The following is a 17498-nucleotide window of genomic DNA, read 5'->3' as shown; positions in this document are numbered from 1 at the left end:
GTGACACTACCCAGCAGAGACGGCCAGGCCAGGAGGAACGCCAGGGGACGTTCAGTGGGGATGTTCAGTGAACACAGAGACCCACAAGACTGTAAGCAAGCCAAGCTCAGCCTCAGTCACTGTTCACCTTGTCTTTACATCCCTCCAAACATCACATGTCCTCCACGGGTCTTGCCATGTGTCATGCTTCACATGTGCGTCTGTATCAGCTGACATCACCCTGCCAATCAGCCAGTAACTGCAGCTCGCCACCAGAGGTTTTTGGTGCATTTCTCTCTATAGCCCCAACAAATGCAGCTCAACTACACAACGTAAGAAAGACCGATAGATGTGTGTCATTAGTGAAGAATCCTTTGTCATGTGTCCTTCATGTGCTTGCTTTAGCAGAACATCCTTTCTCTGTGTTTGCTTCATGAGTCTGCCTTAGCTTTTCACCTGTGTCCACTTCAGGAAAACACTCCTTCATGTGTTTCATGCTCAACATCCCTAGTCATCAGGGAAATGCAAATCAAAACAACCCTGAGATTCCACCTCACACCAGTCAGAATGGCTAAGACCAAAAACTCAGGTGACAGTAGATGCTGGCGAGGAGAAAGAGGAACACTTCTCCACTGCTGGTGGGGTTGTAAACTGGTACAACCACTCTGGAAATCAGTCTGGCTGTTCCTCAAAAAAACTGGACATAGTACTACCTGTAGACCCAGCTATTCCACTCCTGGGCATATACCCTAAAAATGCTCCAACATACAATAAGGACACATGCTCCACCATGTTCATAGCAGCCCTATTTATAATAGCCAGAAGCTGGAAAGAACCCAGATGTCCTTCAGCAGAGGAATGAATACAGAAAGTGTGGTACATTTACACAATGGAGTATTTATCAGAAACAATGACTTCACGAAATTCCTAGGCAAATGGATGGAACTAGAGAATATCATCCTGAGTGAGGTAAACCAGTCACAAAAGAACACAAATGGTATGCAGTCAGTGACAATTACATACTAGCCTCAGAAAGCTCTTAATACCCAAGAAACAATTCACAGACCTTATGAAGCTCAAAAAAGAAGGAAGGTCAAAATGGGGATGCCTCAGTCCTTCTTCAAAGGGAGAACACTCATGGGAGGAGGTACAGGATCAAGTGGAGGAGCAGGGACTGAAGAGGGGATCATTCAGGGGCTGCCTCACTTGGGGATCCACCCCATGTGCAGCCACCAGGACCAAGCACTATAGCTGATGCTGGAAGGTGCTTGCTGGGAGTTTCTTGAGGGCAGGAACCAGATAGGGATGCCTCCTCAGGGGCTCTGCCAGAATCTTGCAGCTGAGCATGTTTACAACTAACCATCAGACTGAGCACAGGGACCCCGGTAAGGGGATGGATGAAGGAGCTGAAGGGGATTGTGGCCTCATGGGAAGAACAACATTGTTGACCAACCAAATCCTCCACAGCTCCCATGGACTAAAACACCAACCACTGAGCACACATTGAGAGGCCCATGGCTCCAGTTGCATATGTAGCAGAGAATAGCAGTGTCTGGCATCAATGGGAGGAGAGGCCTTTGGTTCAGTGAGGGCATGTTTCCCCAATGTAGGGGAATGCCAAGGCACTGAGGTGGAGAGGGTGATTGGGAGCTGGTGCACCTTCGAGAAAACAAGTAGAGGGGGAGGGGGATGGGAGCGAGGTGGGCAAAGGGGATAACGTTTCAAATGTAAATACAGAGAGTATCTAATAAAAAATTAAAAAAAAGAAACCAAATGAGATTCAAGTATTGATTTGCAATCAGTCAGGAGATCCAAAGATGCAGTGTCTTCATCTCTCATTTTAAAAAGCAAAACCGACCCCAATCTCATCTCCCCACTGTATATTTGGAAAATAATGTATGTCCACTCAAGTGAAGTCAGAGAAGAGGCAGAGAACAGTCAGGGTCACTAACTGGCCTAAAGAGAGCTTGGGACGCCAGTTCTTCAACACCCAGGACTCACTTTAGTTAAGATTACAGTCTGTGCAGAGCAGGCTGCATGTGACCCATTTCTGTCAACCACACACACACAGCTAATAACTCGTAACTGTAACTCCACCAACCACCGAGGAAGGGATAAACACCCATCCTCAGGCTGCAGGGACTGTTACATGTGCTGGCGGCAGCAAGGCCACGGGAAGAACCACAGGAAGAAGAAGAAAGGACAAAGCGCAGCCAGCTGCACTCCCTGGACAGGGAAGGGCACCATCTTGCTTACCTTTTCTTTGTCACTAGCTTCTCTAGCCACTGTGGAGCCCTGAAACACAAAGAAATGGATAAGAATAGACTTGCACGGGATGCCTGGTTTCCCATACACACAGTAGGTAAGTGGTTCTGAGCAAAATGGAGAAGAAACAAAGCTAGCTCTGTCCCAGGTCCAGCCTCAGCATGCTCCCCTTGTCCCAACAGCCCCTCATCTGGTCTGTGACTCCCCCTGCAAGTGTCCTGTCCACTCTTCTCCAACCACATCCCTGTCATTTTTGCCTGACCTGTCATTCTCTGGTTCCTCTTGAAAATCAGAAAACCTGCTGTCACTCGAGGAATAAACTTGCTATGCATTGATCAAAGCATGAAAGGTTTTGCTATCTTCAAAAGGGCTATCAGATGGCTGTGGCCGCAAAAGCGCTAGATATCCTTTTGCCATATCCGATGTCCAGATGTGGACCATCCTGCCTCTGACAGCCTTCTCTGTAGCAGGTGCTGTTTGTTCTCCAGTATGAGTCACAGAAGGACAGTTCCACTGAGCTCTGAGCACATCCCCTGTGAGCACTTTCTGACTTCCTTACTTTGGAGATTCCTTCAAAGCCACAGGCTTTCTTACACCTCTTTTGTTCTAGGCTTTATGCTGAGCCCTGGGGTACAAAGTGGAAGGAAACACAGCCCTTGATCTCTTCAGCACCTAGTCTACTGAACAGGTTTTCAAAGCAGCCTGGAGATGCCTGCTGGGAGGCAGGAGTCACCTCTGGAATCCTCTGGAGGCTTTGGAGCAGTATTCAGGCAGAGACACTTTCCTTTGTGTGGAGGATTTTAATTCAAAAGTAAAGCTAAGGAACACATAGACAAGTTGAGTCTTACTTTAGATTTCTTGATATGTGAGTTCAGCAATCTGTCTCACTCACGGCAGAGTCTGCGTTTACTGACAGGTGCCGGAGAAGGATCCGACTTGTTTTGCGGAAGCACCAGATGCCTGAATGGCTACAGTTGAGTGTTTTGTTAAGTTGGCCACTGCTCAAACACATAACTATCATCCTGAATCATTAAGGTGGACAATCACGAAGGAAACCCATACTTGATTTGAACATAACTAATGCTCTACTGAACAGAGCAGTTAGTTAGATAAAGAAGAAAACTCCCCATAACGACATCTCCACGGACATGTGCACACACACCTCTACAGATGCAGAGACTGGTGGTGGTGGGGGTGGGGGGTGTCCAGAATTCGGAAGCGGGGACAAGAGCAAGCTTGAGACACCCCAGTGTCAGTTCTCTACTCCCTGGCACTTGAAAGACTAGTGGGTATCAAGCCCCCAGTGAGCTGCCCAGGGAAAACACTCAAAGTTTCTTGGGGAACAAGTCAGAGGAGCACCAGGTGGAGTTGCCAAATGAGGGTCCATTCCAGCATAGTTGGGACTAAACACATGCTCCTCCACCACCAAGTTACGTCCACTTTCTACCAATGAGGGCTACTCTTCATTGTCAATTTACTGCAACCTAGGCTCTCCTGGGAAGAGTCTTACTAAGGGACTGTCTAGATTACACTGGCCTGTGAGCATCGCTGTGGGAGATTATCTTCGGAAGACCCTCCTACTGTGGGTGGCCCTATTCCTAAGGCAGAGGACCCTGGGTTGTAGAAAAGTATGCAAAGCACGCTGAACAGAAGTGTGCATGAGTGCATGAATTCATTATCATCTGTTCTGGACTGTGGATGTAATGTGCTTAGACTTTAGGTGTCTGTGGCCTTGGCATTGCCACAGCGATGGCCTGTACATCACCTGGGATTGTGATCGATGAACCCTCTTTGCCTTAAGTTGCTTTTGTATTTGAAGAAAGGACAAATGAGCTGTATTTGTGTAGACCTGAGAAACTGACACTTCTTGCCAGTGAATGAAACCGCACTGCTCAGTGCTCTGGAAGAGTTGGGTTGTCATTTCCCAACATGGCTGACGGCTGACGGCTGACGGGACTTTTGGAAAATTGTATCCGCCCTCAGGCTTCATACATGAAAGGCTTTCAGTGGGACCAGTGACAAGACTTTTGATACTTTATAATTCCATATTAGGAGAAACTGTTAATTCAGGAGCCACTGTGTCTCTGGTGAGACAGGCGTGACTATAAAACCACACACTCAGACCAGCACATGCAACTGACAATAGATATTAGTGAACAGAGTGTAAATTCCTCAGGGTAACCAGGATACTACTGACTGTTAAGTCTTGGTGTATTATTAAAGAATATTTATTGGCTGGAGAGATGGCTCAGAGGTTAAGAGCACTGACTGCTCTTCCAGTGGTCCTGAGTTCAATTTCCAGCAACCACATAGTGGCTTATAACCAACTATAATGGGATACAATGCCCTCTTATGATATTCTCACATACATAAAATAAATCTTAAAAAACAGAACATCTACAATTACCCCCCAAACTCCACATCTCTCTTTTCCAACTACATGTTTGTATAGGCTTAGATATTTTCCCCCAACTACTCATCCAAGTACCACAATGTACAGACAGCAGGATCAGATTGGACATTCCAACTGTCCCTAATCAATCCAGACAGTACAAAGATTGGAGATCAGGGACAGAAGAGGAACAGGAGGGAAGAAGGAGTGGGGGAGGAGCGCACCATATACATACACGAAAGCCAAAGGATACACTTAAATAAAACAAAATGTAGAACCATGGGGGTGGGGAGAGGAGCCATGTGAGGGGAGGAGGGGGTGCCACCATCCGGATGCGAGGGGAATAAATACATTAAAGGAAAAAATTGCAAAACCATGAGGGTTTTTGACTCACTAACATTTTTCTTTTGAAAAAAATTTTCATAAAAATCTATTAATATGTCATTGTTTATCATTGTTTAAAATAACTATAAATATTAATATAAATAGTTTAATTTTTCTCATAAAATTCTTTTAAGCAAAGATTTATTCTTATTTACATGTAAGGGTATATGAGGAAGCCTATATATTTATATGTAAGGGTTTACGGGAGAGACCAGAAGAGGGTGCAGATCCTCTGCAGGTGGAATTACATGTGGTTATGAGGTGCCTGATCCTGAGAGCTAAACTCATGTCCTCTGGACGGCAAGTGTTCTTAACCATAGAGCCAGCTCTCCAGCCCCACATCCATCCTTAGGACTGTAAATATTTAGATATAATCATCAGAAGGCAAAGCTATTTAGGGTCCACTTTTGTGCACATGAGTGAATTCTAAGATTAAAAAACAAAACAAAATAACCAACCAAACAACCCACCAACCAACCAAACAAAACAAAATCCTGAAAAGGAGGACAAACATTTTCAGGGGTCAGAGAGTAACTATTTTAGCCCCATGGTCCATACAGTGTCTGTGGTCACTGCCCAAGGTGCCCCATATAGTGTGAAAGCAGAGATACCCCAGAAACCGTGCACAAGATGACACAGCATTAAAACTTTATAAAAACTCAACCCCCTCTTGGTTTTGGCATACAAACATGTCATAGTTGGTCATCCCAAAGTCAGGTCATATCAGTGAATTCAGAATTTTCCAGTGGTTTCATTTTAAATCCATGACATGTCTTGTCTCTAGGTTTCCCTGTCCCCCTCTCGAGATGGGACCAATGCCCCCCTTTCAGGTACACCTTACATAATACCCTACTTAGAAACATATGCCCTGGTAGGCTGGTGGAACAGGCCCATGATGCCAGCCACCAGGCAAACTGAGTCAGGACATTATCACTCCAGGTCTGTGTTGGCTACAGGATAAGCCTAAAGAGAGCTTGGGTAACTTAGTGAGAACTTGCCTCAAAATAAGAAGAAAAAGGGCTGAGGCTGTAGCTTAGTAGTAGAGTACTTGTTTACTGTTAATAAAAAATCATGTGACCTTCCCCTGTTCGTTTCTACCCACAGCACTCATTATTTATCAATAATAAAAATAATGATTAATAATAACAATCCCTACTTAAAAGATTTATTCAGTTTTCTTTTATCATTGTACACGTGCGTTTTATGCACATGAAGTAGAGGACAGAGGCCACCCTTTGGGAACCAATTCTTTCCTTCTATCATGGATTTCTGAAGAGTGGACTCAGGTTATGAGGCTTAGGGGTCAAGTGCCCCCATTTTATCTGCTGGGCCACCTTGCTGTCCCTGGTCTGTTTCACTCATAAAGTCTTCCCAGCACTCAGCCTGCTACACGGCACACGGCCAACAGACTGCTTAGTCCTACGGTGCCGGCAGCTGCCTGCTCCATTGAAGCTCTTGGACCACGGACATTCTGTTCATGTGATGAATTAGAACACAAACAATATGGACGAGTGGCTTGAGCAGATGAGTATGAAACGTAATGACAATTATCCAAGTCAAGCTTACCTTTAAGTCATATTTCCTATATACAGATAGACGGGGGCTGAACACATTCCTTGTAACAATCACGTATATTTCCACTCCGTCGACATTAAGCCGGTACATTCCCAGGAACTGAGGAAGAAGGGTGACCCCATGACATTCCACTATATACTGTATAGGAGAGAAAGGAAAAGTAGCTGTCAAAACGTGGTGTATCATTTATATAAAGTAGAAATGTCTTGAGGTTTTATTTTCAGAAAACATTTAAACTGCTCACCCATCATATCTCTCTATATAAATAAGAACATTTAATCTTACCACTAATAATATTCCTTTTCCCGTGGCTCAATTAATCTGTAATGTCAAAATTGAACACAGTGGCTCAAGGCAAGAAAGGAAATCCCTTTGAAGTGAAGGACCGTCCATCTTCTTCCCTGGAAATCCTGAGAATGATTCACCACTAGATCAAGACCTTGAGGGTAGTGAGGCAGAGGGTGAAGAAGAGGATGCTGGGAGTCTGATGTTGCAAGCCTAGTTGTTCCATTTTCCATTGAGATTTCAAAGGCCACGAAGGAGCCCTGAGCTACAGACAGACAAGGTGCTGGGTGCCAAGTCCCAAGGTTGCAAAAACACAACATGACTTGGGTCATATGCCAATGAGCCACAAGAGGGAGCTACTTCCTCTTGGAAGTAGCCATTTGATAAACCATGGGTCCTACCACAGGGCCCTTTAAAATGGGGGAAGTCTAAATGAGCCCTTTTCTGCCCATGACACAGATTAAACCTCCAGCACAGTATCAACACCACAAATCCAATGTTGTAAACGCTCTACCCATTGTGCCTACACCAGATGCCTGGAAGGATGATTACTACGTGCCTGTGTGCATGCACGTGTGTGTGTGTGTGTGTGTGTGTGTGTGTGTGTGTGTGTGCCTGTGTGCATGTGTGTTGAATACATGTACCTACTTCAGTGCTGGGGTCAGAGGTGTCTGCACCCATGCTTGGCTTTTTCTATGGGCACTGGGAATTCAACCATGACCTTTACATTAGCAAAACAAGTGCTCTTATCCACAGCCCTCTCCCCAACCCCTATTTTGAGTCTTAAAAAATAAAAAAAAAAAAAGATTATACTGTTTGATTTTTTTTAAAGAAAAAACAACAACAAAACTTTGACAAAAACATTCTAATTGAATTTTCATTGATAAACATCATTAATAATCAAGTCTGGGGATATTTAACTAGCTAAAAGAAGAAAAAAGTTTGAGATCCTTCCCATTAGAGCCAAATAGCACCTGTCACTGAAGCTGGTTTTTGCTATGCAGAGTTTGAGCTTGGTCTATTATTTTCCACTGAGTTTCTTCTCAGCTTGTGACCTGAAATCGGATGAGTGGAGCTTAATTTCAAACCAATAAATGGACTTGAGGTTTGCTAATGCACAACAGGTGGTTAATAGTTCTTGGCTGAAAAGGAAATTTCCCACAGAGATTTACTGGATTAAAACCTGTTCCTTTGCCAGTGGTGGAAGGTGGATGAGCGGTCTTAATGGGGTCTGAGGGCATCTGTACTGTGAGTGAGGTCAAGGAGGACAGGCTTCTGAGCCAGGACGCTAAAGCACGCATCCCTGGGTTGTCACCGACCAGCTGGGGGATCTGGGGTGGGTGACTAAATCTCTTTATATCTTAGTTACATTTTCCAGACGCCCACCTGGAATGCAGCTTCGAGGGTGGCAAGTAAGAACGTGTCAAAAGACCCCACACCAGTCTGTACGGCACCCCACCCTTTCTCCTCCGTTGTCAGTGCTGTGATATTACATATTGGTAGAAAACTGTAACATCTCGCCAATCTGTCTCCCGCTCCCACCTCTCACGGCTGCTCCAGGATCTGTTCTGAGCTCATTCTATGACAAGCCTTATTTTTCCAACCTGGATTTTGTTTCTCTTGAGGCCTGTACGGCATGAACCCTGGCTGACCAACTCCTCCACTCACATTCTTATCCTTAAAGCTGAAGGTCAGTGAGAGAGCACATAACCTCATAGGCATTTGGTCAAAGGTCTAATCCCTGGTGCCACACAACATGCCAAGATGGAGATCTCTCCACAACCACAGAGAGCCTGGCTCGCACAGGTGCCACCCATAGTGACCAATGCTAAGGAGCCCTATACAGAAAATTAACAAGCTTTTGGTTTTTGGAAATATGCCCACACAGGTTACACACTACAACTTCCTTGCCTCCAAGAGTAGATAACGCTGCAGAAACAACCAACTGTGATGCATTCTGTCAACAAGCGTCAGGTGTACTTACTTTCCCCATGGGGCTCTTTGATGAACACAGATGAAATGAACGTCAAGTTCCCGAGTGTATGAACATACAAGCCCACAAGTGACACCAGAGCCCGTCTTTCCATACCAGTGCAGCCTAACTGCACTTGATATGATTCATCCAGAAAGAACTTCTGGATCGGGAATTTTGAAGGAGAGAAAACTCTACCAACTGGCTGCAGTTCTAGATGGGGGTCTGAGGAAGCGCTATAACTGTTCAGTGCTGGTGCTGAAGCAAGGGCATCCCTTAGACTCCTCCCCAGATGACACAGGCAACTCTGCACACAAACTCCTTCTCTTCAACAATATTATTTATACACTTATTTTATCTTATTTTATGCATATGAATGTCTTGCCCATGCCTACCACATGCGTGCCTGTGTCCCCAGAGGTCTGAAAATACGTTGGATCCCCTGGAACGAGAGTTAATGACGGAGGCGAGCCACCATGTGGTGCCGGGGATAGAACCTCACACCTCTTCAAGAACACGTGTTCTTAACCACTGAGCCATTTTCTCCAGGCCTTCTGCTCAAACTCTTGACACCAGTGTGCAGGTCTTCAAAGTGTTTTGCAAGGACAGCAGTCTCTAGAGGCAACCCCCAGGCCAGGGATTCTATCTAAGTCAATGCCCCAGTTCCTGCTGGAATAGCACACAACCCAACCACAATTCTGCTGGGATGTGCTTGGTCTGGCTCCATTCAATACCCATGGGATGGACTGCTCAACTTCTCTGGGTCCCTGCATTTGGAAGAGGGGGTGGGGGGAGACCTAAGGATTAGGGCTTTTATGAGTATGATGTAGTGCAGAAGTAGTATTTGTAATCTGGATCTTTTCTATTTCCTCCAAATCTTAATCCACACCTTCATTCTCAATAGTCACTCATAAAAAAATGTTTCCTGGGCATCTGTCTCATGCCAAACAGTGCATGTCACAGTATGGCGTGGAAGAGAGAGACCCTGTTCCTACAGAGGACAAAAGGTGGCACTGAAAGTAAGTGACCTCCATTTCCCATTGGCACATCTTTAGGTAGTTTCCAGTTGGTTCTGCTGCCCACTTCATACATCAAGAGTGCACGAGAGGTGCCCTTGCTTCAGCACCAGCTGTGCGGCTAAAGGTCCCTCAGGTCCCCGCCCAGAGCTACAGCCAGTGGAGAAAGGGTCAGGCTCAGATTCCAACACCCGCACCACGTGGCCCAGGATCTGTCTTGAGGAATCAGGTCCTCTTGTCTCCTCTTGGTTCAGGATTCCATGACCATAGGCAGTACCCAGACAATGCTTACACTAATGCAAATTCCTTCATGAGACCGATCTAAGACCCAAACACTCCCTCCATCTACCGACCTCTGTGTATGCTCTCAGTAGGTACTTAGTGACTGTGAGGGATTAACTGTCTTTTTTTTTTTTTTAGAGTAAAAAGGCCTAGGTTTCAGAGAAGCAAACTATTTAGAGAGAAATACTATATATGTGTCATTTACTTTCAAATAATTCAGCAAAACCCCAGGATGATGTAACCACAGTAAAGTGGGTACGATACCAATTTTCTTCCTGTTTGAAATGTTTATAATAGTCAAATAGGGGATCTGAGGAGATGGCTTAGTGGGTAAAGGCACTACTGTGCACACATAAGGAACAGAACTAGAATCTTCAGAGTCCATGTAAGGGCGGAATGTTGGAGTGCACTAGTCTGTACCACGGCCTCTAAAGGAAAGGCAGAGACAGGTGAGTCCCTGACGGAGAAGAGCTGGATGAACTAGAGTCACTGTGTGGGCATGCAAGTATGTACACACATACACACACACAAATCACATCCTTCATCTATAATCTCTTGACCTGAAGGACTGGTCTACATTTGTTTTATGGCTTTCCCTGTCTTTCACCCACTCTAGAATTTTTTCCCCTAAATTTTGCCCTCTATCTCTTCAGCCCCCCTCGCCCCCCAACTAAGATCCTCAGTGGCTCCTGGGTTGGTAAATGTAGCAGATACCTCTCAGGCTTCCCACTAAGCATGTGACCTTTAAGGTCTTTGCTGCTTGTTTTCAACTCCTGAGGTTCCTGGCTGGCTGGTTCCTGTCTTTGGTTCTTTCCTTAACTTGGCCAGTTCTTCCTCCACTGTCTGTAATATGCCTATTACATAGGGGTTTACTCAGAGCCTTGACAAAAATCATTCTTCTCACCTTCCCATTCCATAAGGGATGAGGTACCTCATCTCCCTTCATTCTCACTGCATCCTGACAACTTATTATTTCCAGCCAACAATCCTCTTCCCAGTTCTAGTCACAAAGCACCAAACTCAGTCACGTAGCACCTTTGCACACTTTAAGTTCCATGAAGAGATCCTATTTCTATTCTGTTCAGTATCAGATCTCCAGCACTTGTCTCTAGCATGCCAATGAACAATGACTAAATACACTGAGCAAATCCAGAAACAAGGGCTGCAGAGTTCGCTGCAGAGTGCTTTTCCAGAGGACCCAAGCTAGAGTGATTCCCAGCACCCACATACCATCTTACAGTCATCTAGAACTGCAGTCCCAGGGTTCAAGCATTTTCTTTTGGCTTCCGTGGGTACCAGGCATGCACAGGGAGCAAAGACATACATGCAGGTAAAACACCTGTACACTAAAGCAATGAACTGGGAAATGACTCGAGGTGCATCTTACAAATACTCTGCTGTATACAATTACAAATACACTGCTTTGTTCACAATTACACTAGGACTCTCAGCTCTTGGCATTAGAAATCTGAATGTTCTGGATTTTGAAGGGTGGGGGAGCCCAATTTGATTTATAAAGGAGGGGGAATGCCCAGGAGTCTCTTAATGTCATAGTAAAGCACACCATACAAAAAAAAAAAAAAAAAAAAGGAAGGTGTGTGCCAGCCACAGGAGGATAGAGTGTCTCAGCTTCACCTCCCATTGCTATGGTAAATACTATAAGGAGAGTAACTCAAGGGAGAAAGGGTTTACCATGGTTCCCAATTCCAGGTTTCAGTCCATCACTTCAGGGAGCAGCAGGAAGAGGAAGTGACTAGTTACATCAGTCTCAGTCTAGAGTAGAAAGCACCAAATGAATGAATGAATGAATGAATGAATGAATGCACACATGCATTCAGGATTCCCTGCCTAGGTAATGGTGCCACCCATACTGGGTGAGTCTTCCAGACATGCTCACTGGGCAACCTAATTTAGACCAAGTCTTACTGAGACTGCCTTCCAAGGTGATCCTAGACTGTCAATCTGATAACTGAACATACCTATCCCAGAGGTTATTACAGAATAACTGTGTAAGCATATGGGAACTGCTGCCCCATGGTTAACTTGGGGACAACTCTGGTAAGAAAAAGCGCTCAGCATTCTCTTATTCTGTGCACAGTAGGTATCATGTGAGGGTTACAAGTGCAAGGAAAGGCAACAGAGTCACAGACCACTTGATGACTTATACAGAATTAACGCTGAAAATTCTCCCAGCCTTCCCCAAGAATGTATGAACTTACAAAGATGGCAAAGATAACCTTTCATGCCACAGGATGATGTGGGGAAATCCACGGGTGCCCCTTTCATCTCCATCCTTGCTTATTTTCATAGTGACTAGGAAGGAAACTTAGGTCCTCCATAGAACTAGGGAGAAACCCGGTGCTTCTGAGCTGCCCTGTGCCACTGGGTGTGGTGGTGCACATCTCCAGGGAGGCTGAATGGAGAAGACTCAATTCAAGGACAGTTTGGGTCACATAGTGAGACCTGTCCTTACAACAACATCAACAGCCAAAAAACCAATGTTTTAAGCTAAAGGCTGAATATAAGGACAGAAAACCTCAGATAATGAAGAACAAAATTTGCAGAGGAAGAAGATGTAGAATGGAGGGAATAAGACAGGAAATGTGGGCTGGAGAGATGGCTCAATGGTTAGGAGCCCTGCCCTGAATGCTCTTCCAGAGGTCCCGAGTTCAATTCCCAGCAACCACATGGTGGCTCACAACCATCTGTAATGGGATCTAATACCTCCTCTGGTGTCTCTGAAGAGAGCCACAGTGTACTGACATACATAAAGTAAATAAATGAATCAGAGAGAGAGAGAGAGAGAGAGAGAGAGAGAGAGAGAGAGAGAGAGAGAGAGAGAGAGGAAGAAGGAGGGAGGGGTGGAGGAGACGGAAGGGAGAATCGGAAGAGATGGAGGGAGGGGTGAATGTGAAGGGGGGACTCCCCTAAAGAACCAGGACTCCCCATAAAGCATTTTCAGAGAAATGGTTACACACAGACAGTTTTTATCGTGTGCATGCCTGCACGTATGCATGTCATAGGCATGTGTATGCCATGGTATGTATGTAGAGGTGCTGGAGCTTGCCTTTCAGTCTTTGAGGCAGAATCTTGTGAACAGAGCTGGGCACCAGGTTAGCTGCTCTCAAGCTCCTGGGATTCTCCTGCTCCTCCTGCCTTGCCAGGATTCCAGGGACTTGCTTTCCCTCTGGCTTGTCCTGGTCTAAGGATCCAGCTCAGCCCACAAGCTCACACAGAAAGCACTTTGCCCATTGAGCCACTTTGCTAGTGTAGCCACGGTCATGTCTTAAACACATGATGAGAGTTACCTGTTTCAAGGAATATCTGTAAAATATCTCCATAAATGAATAATGCTCCATATATGTACAAGGTAAGACAATGTTTATAAAATATTTCAAAATGTATTGCTGCATTCTTCTACTTTTAGGTAACAACTGAGAACTACCCTTTAAAAACCACAGGTGAATGAGAAAAACAATTTGTTCAAGTACTTTAAGAACAACAAGCAGGTATACTGAGGTACTACATGCCATGATTTTTTCTTTAATTATCTATTGTTTGGTGCCTTTAAAAAAAAAAAAAAAGAGTCAGAACATCTTTAGCATCTACTCACTTCTTACCACTGCTGACAGGAAAAGGGGCAATCTAAGGAAGCCTTGATTTTTTTCTCTTCTTTTTGCTTGATTTCCATATTTTAAAACTAGAAAAGCAGTCATGTGTGGTGGCATACACCTGTAATCCTCACATGTGGGAAGTGGAGCCTTGTGTTTGAGGTTCCCATGGGTTACATCCTGAGATCCTGCTTTATAGGGGTGGGGGAGGACAGGCAGTAGCTGTTTAATACATAGCACGCGTCTCTGAGACAGGGACAAATGTTCATTCTACTTTCTAGTACTGTATTGCTGACAAGCCACCCTTCTACCTGGCCAAAGGGCACAATTAACCGGGGTCCTCGTACTCGCTGTAGCAATATCATCAATTTACCAAATCCACATGTGAGGATCCCTCACGTAAGCCCGGTAGATGTCTTTCTAGAGCGCTGCTCCCAGTGGCCACTCAGAGCTGGCCTTCTTCTGGAGGCATTTCTCTCTGGGAACCAGCTAAACATTAAGCTGGTCGTTCTCCAATGTTACCAAGCTCTTCTGAAACATCAAAGAAGCCCCTGTGCCCCTTGGCTTTCAGTGCTTGCAACACACCCATGACCTGGCCTTGCATCAGCAGATGCTGATACTGGCTCCCTAACTTTAACAAGCAAACTTGCTATCATCTATTCTTGGGGCTAAGTTAATCACTGTTACTCCTGGAGTCTGATTCCATATTCTCAATAGGAATTCATCACATTACTTATGCTTGCATTAAAATTAATTTTATTGAACACGGATTACACCTTGCTACCTGCCTGCATTATACATTATGCCATGGCTTCTGCTTTATCCCCGGTGTTCTCAGAAAGCTTTTTATATGCCGCCAGCAGGTCTGGCTATAACTGGTGTTTCTAACCTAAGTGACTGTGGCCTGCTGTGTCCTGTCTTCTGCTCAAAAGTCTATGGATACAGGATGTTACACCGTCATCAGTACAGACTGCTTCTCTTCCCATGATTCTCGGAGTTAGCTGTGGGTTTCCTAGAGCCTCCGTGCACCAAAGCAGACTTACAAAATATAGGGATGTAATAGACCAAGGTCACAGCTCCCCTTGCTCTTGGACTGAATAACAAGGATTATGAATTCCTAATCCGCTGCTCTTCTCATGCAAAGTGGACACCATTCAAAGATACACAGCCTCTGGAAAGTTCCAGCAGAGAGGGCTCTAAGTGATATGTGAACTGGGCTCTGGCTTTCAAAATTGCTGTTCTTATCATGTTTCACTTTGTTTTTTAAAAGGGGCTTGACTGAGAGTTTAATATAACATCAAATTAACATTGACTGTAAAGTCTTGTTTCACTTAATGTCACTGAACATTAAATTATCTGTAATCCTTACTGTGCCTGTGGCTATGTTTTCTTTTAAAGGATTTAATTTTATTTTGTGACCATCTCAGCATATGCTGTGTGTACGCGAGTGTGTGTGTGTGTGTGTGTGTGTGTGTGTGTGTGTGATGTACCCCTTCAGAATCCAGAAGAGGGTTCTGGATAACCTAGAGCTGGATTACAGGCAACTGTGGGTTCAGGGAATCAAACTCAGGTCTGTAGGAAGAGCATAAAGTCCTCCTAACTTCTGAGAAACCACCATTTCTAGTACTTCCCCCACCCCCAGATACATTCCAGAAGGAGAAGAAGGAAGAGAAGGAGAGGGACAGAGGAAGAAGGGATGTGCAGATGCCCTCAGGGATGGGCCTGTGGTGAGCTGTTTGCTCTGCTGTGGTCAGATGATCTTCCATCACAGCCTCTCTGAGGCTACCTCCCACCCAACAGGGCAGCCAGTTGGAGCTTAACCATTGATCTCCATGGCGTACCACCAACTTGCTGATGCACAAGGAAAGATAGTGTCCTAATTTTCATCTGTCCAATCTTGCCTCTTTCCTCTGCCCTACATGGCATTGATCCCCAGTCAACATTCTTGACCCCCACAGGCCCCGTGTCTGTTTTGTTACATCACTGCATAAGCCAGCAGACAGGAGGACCAGGAACTGCAAGGGTTGGCCTAAGGAGAGCACACTGTGAACATCTTAACTATCAGCTGTTTTAGAGAAAAGAAGGGGTCTGGAGTGGTAGCTCACACCCCCAATCCCAGCACTTGGGAGGCTAAAGCAGGAGTGCCATACACTTAAAGCCAGCCTGAGTTACATGGTGAGACTATGTCTCCAAATTCCAAGACAAAGAATGTAACAAAAAGCTGCTAAGTGTTCCACCACTGAGCTACATCCCCAGCCTCATTTTTGCATGCTCTTCTGACACTGCTTAGCAAAAACAGCTGATAAAGAACCATCATTTATAAGACCTGAGAGTGTTAGAGTCAACAGAGAGTTGAAGAAAAGCGTATTTACAAAGAATCATTTCCTTAAATATACAAAAGAGAAAATCAAACAGAAGATTCAGTTTGCTATAATCTGTCCTTTCTGAGCAGAGTAGACTCTCAGTAGGACAAGGACAGCAATGGAACAGAGAGGAGCTCCTAAGGCCGGACAGTTAAAACTTCTATCAGCTTGCATCAGAACCACCCACTACTGGATGGATCCCCCCCCCCCCCCCAGTGGACTAAAAGAGTCAATGACCAAACAGCACACAGTCTCTAAAATGGGATGTAAGAAGTTAAGGATAAGTTAAGAACAGTACTTAAATTATTCAATCACTTATACAGTATTTATTCGCCAGACACAGTCCTGAGCATGTTACAAGTATGTGGTCAAAAGACAACTTAGGAAAGCCAGTCCTGTCCTTTTATCATGTGGGCCACAGGAATCAACCTCAGGTTGTCAGGAATGGTAGCCCTTGGTATGGTAGCATGTGACTTTCCCCAATGAGCCATCTCACTGGTCCTAATGAGCCAAGTCTTGAACCAAAGGTGCTATTATCCCAATTCAATAGTCTAAGTAGGTGCCAAAGTAAGTTAGTTATCCAAGGTCTCATCCAGGGTATGTAGATAGCTGGTTGATCCAAAACCCTGTTCTGTATGGCCTATCTCACCACATGTTGCAAGGGGTGGCTGGTCAGAAAATGACTAAAACTGGGAAGAATTTAGGTAGAAGCAATGTCTTCCAAGGCTCTTGGTATTTTTAATCTCCAGAATATGGCTATGATGACACTGAATGCATTTCATTAAAACCAACCAACCAACCAACCAACCAACCAACCAACCAACCAACCAATTAAGGAAAGAGCTACAGAGTAATAGTGTTGTCAGAAGATCCACCTAACTTGAGAGCCTGGCTCTTTTCCAGTATGCCATTTGAAAAGTTAAATTCTTTGTCCAGATCTGGGCAGTTAAGAAACATAGCTGACTGGAAGGAAAAAGCAAGAATAAAATAATGAAATAAAATAAAAAAGCTAGAAGAAAGAAGACCCAACAGACTCCACTGAAGTGGGAAAGAAACCTCTATGATCCTACACAAATCTTGACTGTGCCATGCCCACTTTAAGCAGGGACAGAATGAGTGAGAACACAGTAAAGTAACACACTTTACCTTGTATGCTAGCTTTAAAAAGTGCTTATAAGTAGAGACAAAAGCATTTTGAGTTAAGAGCATCCCAGAACAGAATTCAAATAGCATCCTATGTGCCCCGGCTGGCTTTATGTCAACTTGACACAAGCCAGAATCACCTCAAAGAAAGGAACTTCAATTGAGAAAATGCTTCCACAAGATCCTCCTGTAAGGCCTTTTCTTAATTAGTAACTGTGGGCTGGTGGTCTT

At 44.8% G+C, this 17498-nt stretch overlaps 1 protein-coding gene across 2 annotated transcripts in view; it reads right to left on the bottom strand.

Moving 5' to 3' along the window:
• Positions 1 to 17498, bottom strand: part of PIP4K2A (phosphatidylinositol-5-phosphate 4-kinase type 2 alpha) — a 156868-nt gene that overhangs the window by 21422 nt on the left and 117948 nt on the right. For both annotated transcript variants that reach the window (XR_013975049.1, XM_080917749.1), the window contains exons 5-6: positions 6587 to 6733; positions 2236 to 2274 (exon numbers count right to left, since the gene is read on the bottom strand). Coding sequence is in view for 1 of the 2 variants with exons in the window: in XM_080917749.1 (XP_080773875.1) it covers positions 2236 to 2274; positions 6587 to 6733 (186 nt within the window). In the remaining variant the exon portion in view is untranslated. The remainder of the gene's footprint in view (positions 1 to 2235; positions 2275 to 6586; positions 6734 to 17498) is intronic.

Source organism: Micromys minutus (assembly GCF_963924665.1).
Source record: "Micromys minutus genome assembly, chromosome: 6".
NCBI lineage: Eukaryota > Metazoa > Chordata > Mammalia > Rodentia > Muridae > Micromys > Micromys minutus.
The sequence above is the reverse complement of the archived record's forward strand: the minus strand, read 5'-3'. Positions and strand labels throughout refer to the sequence as shown.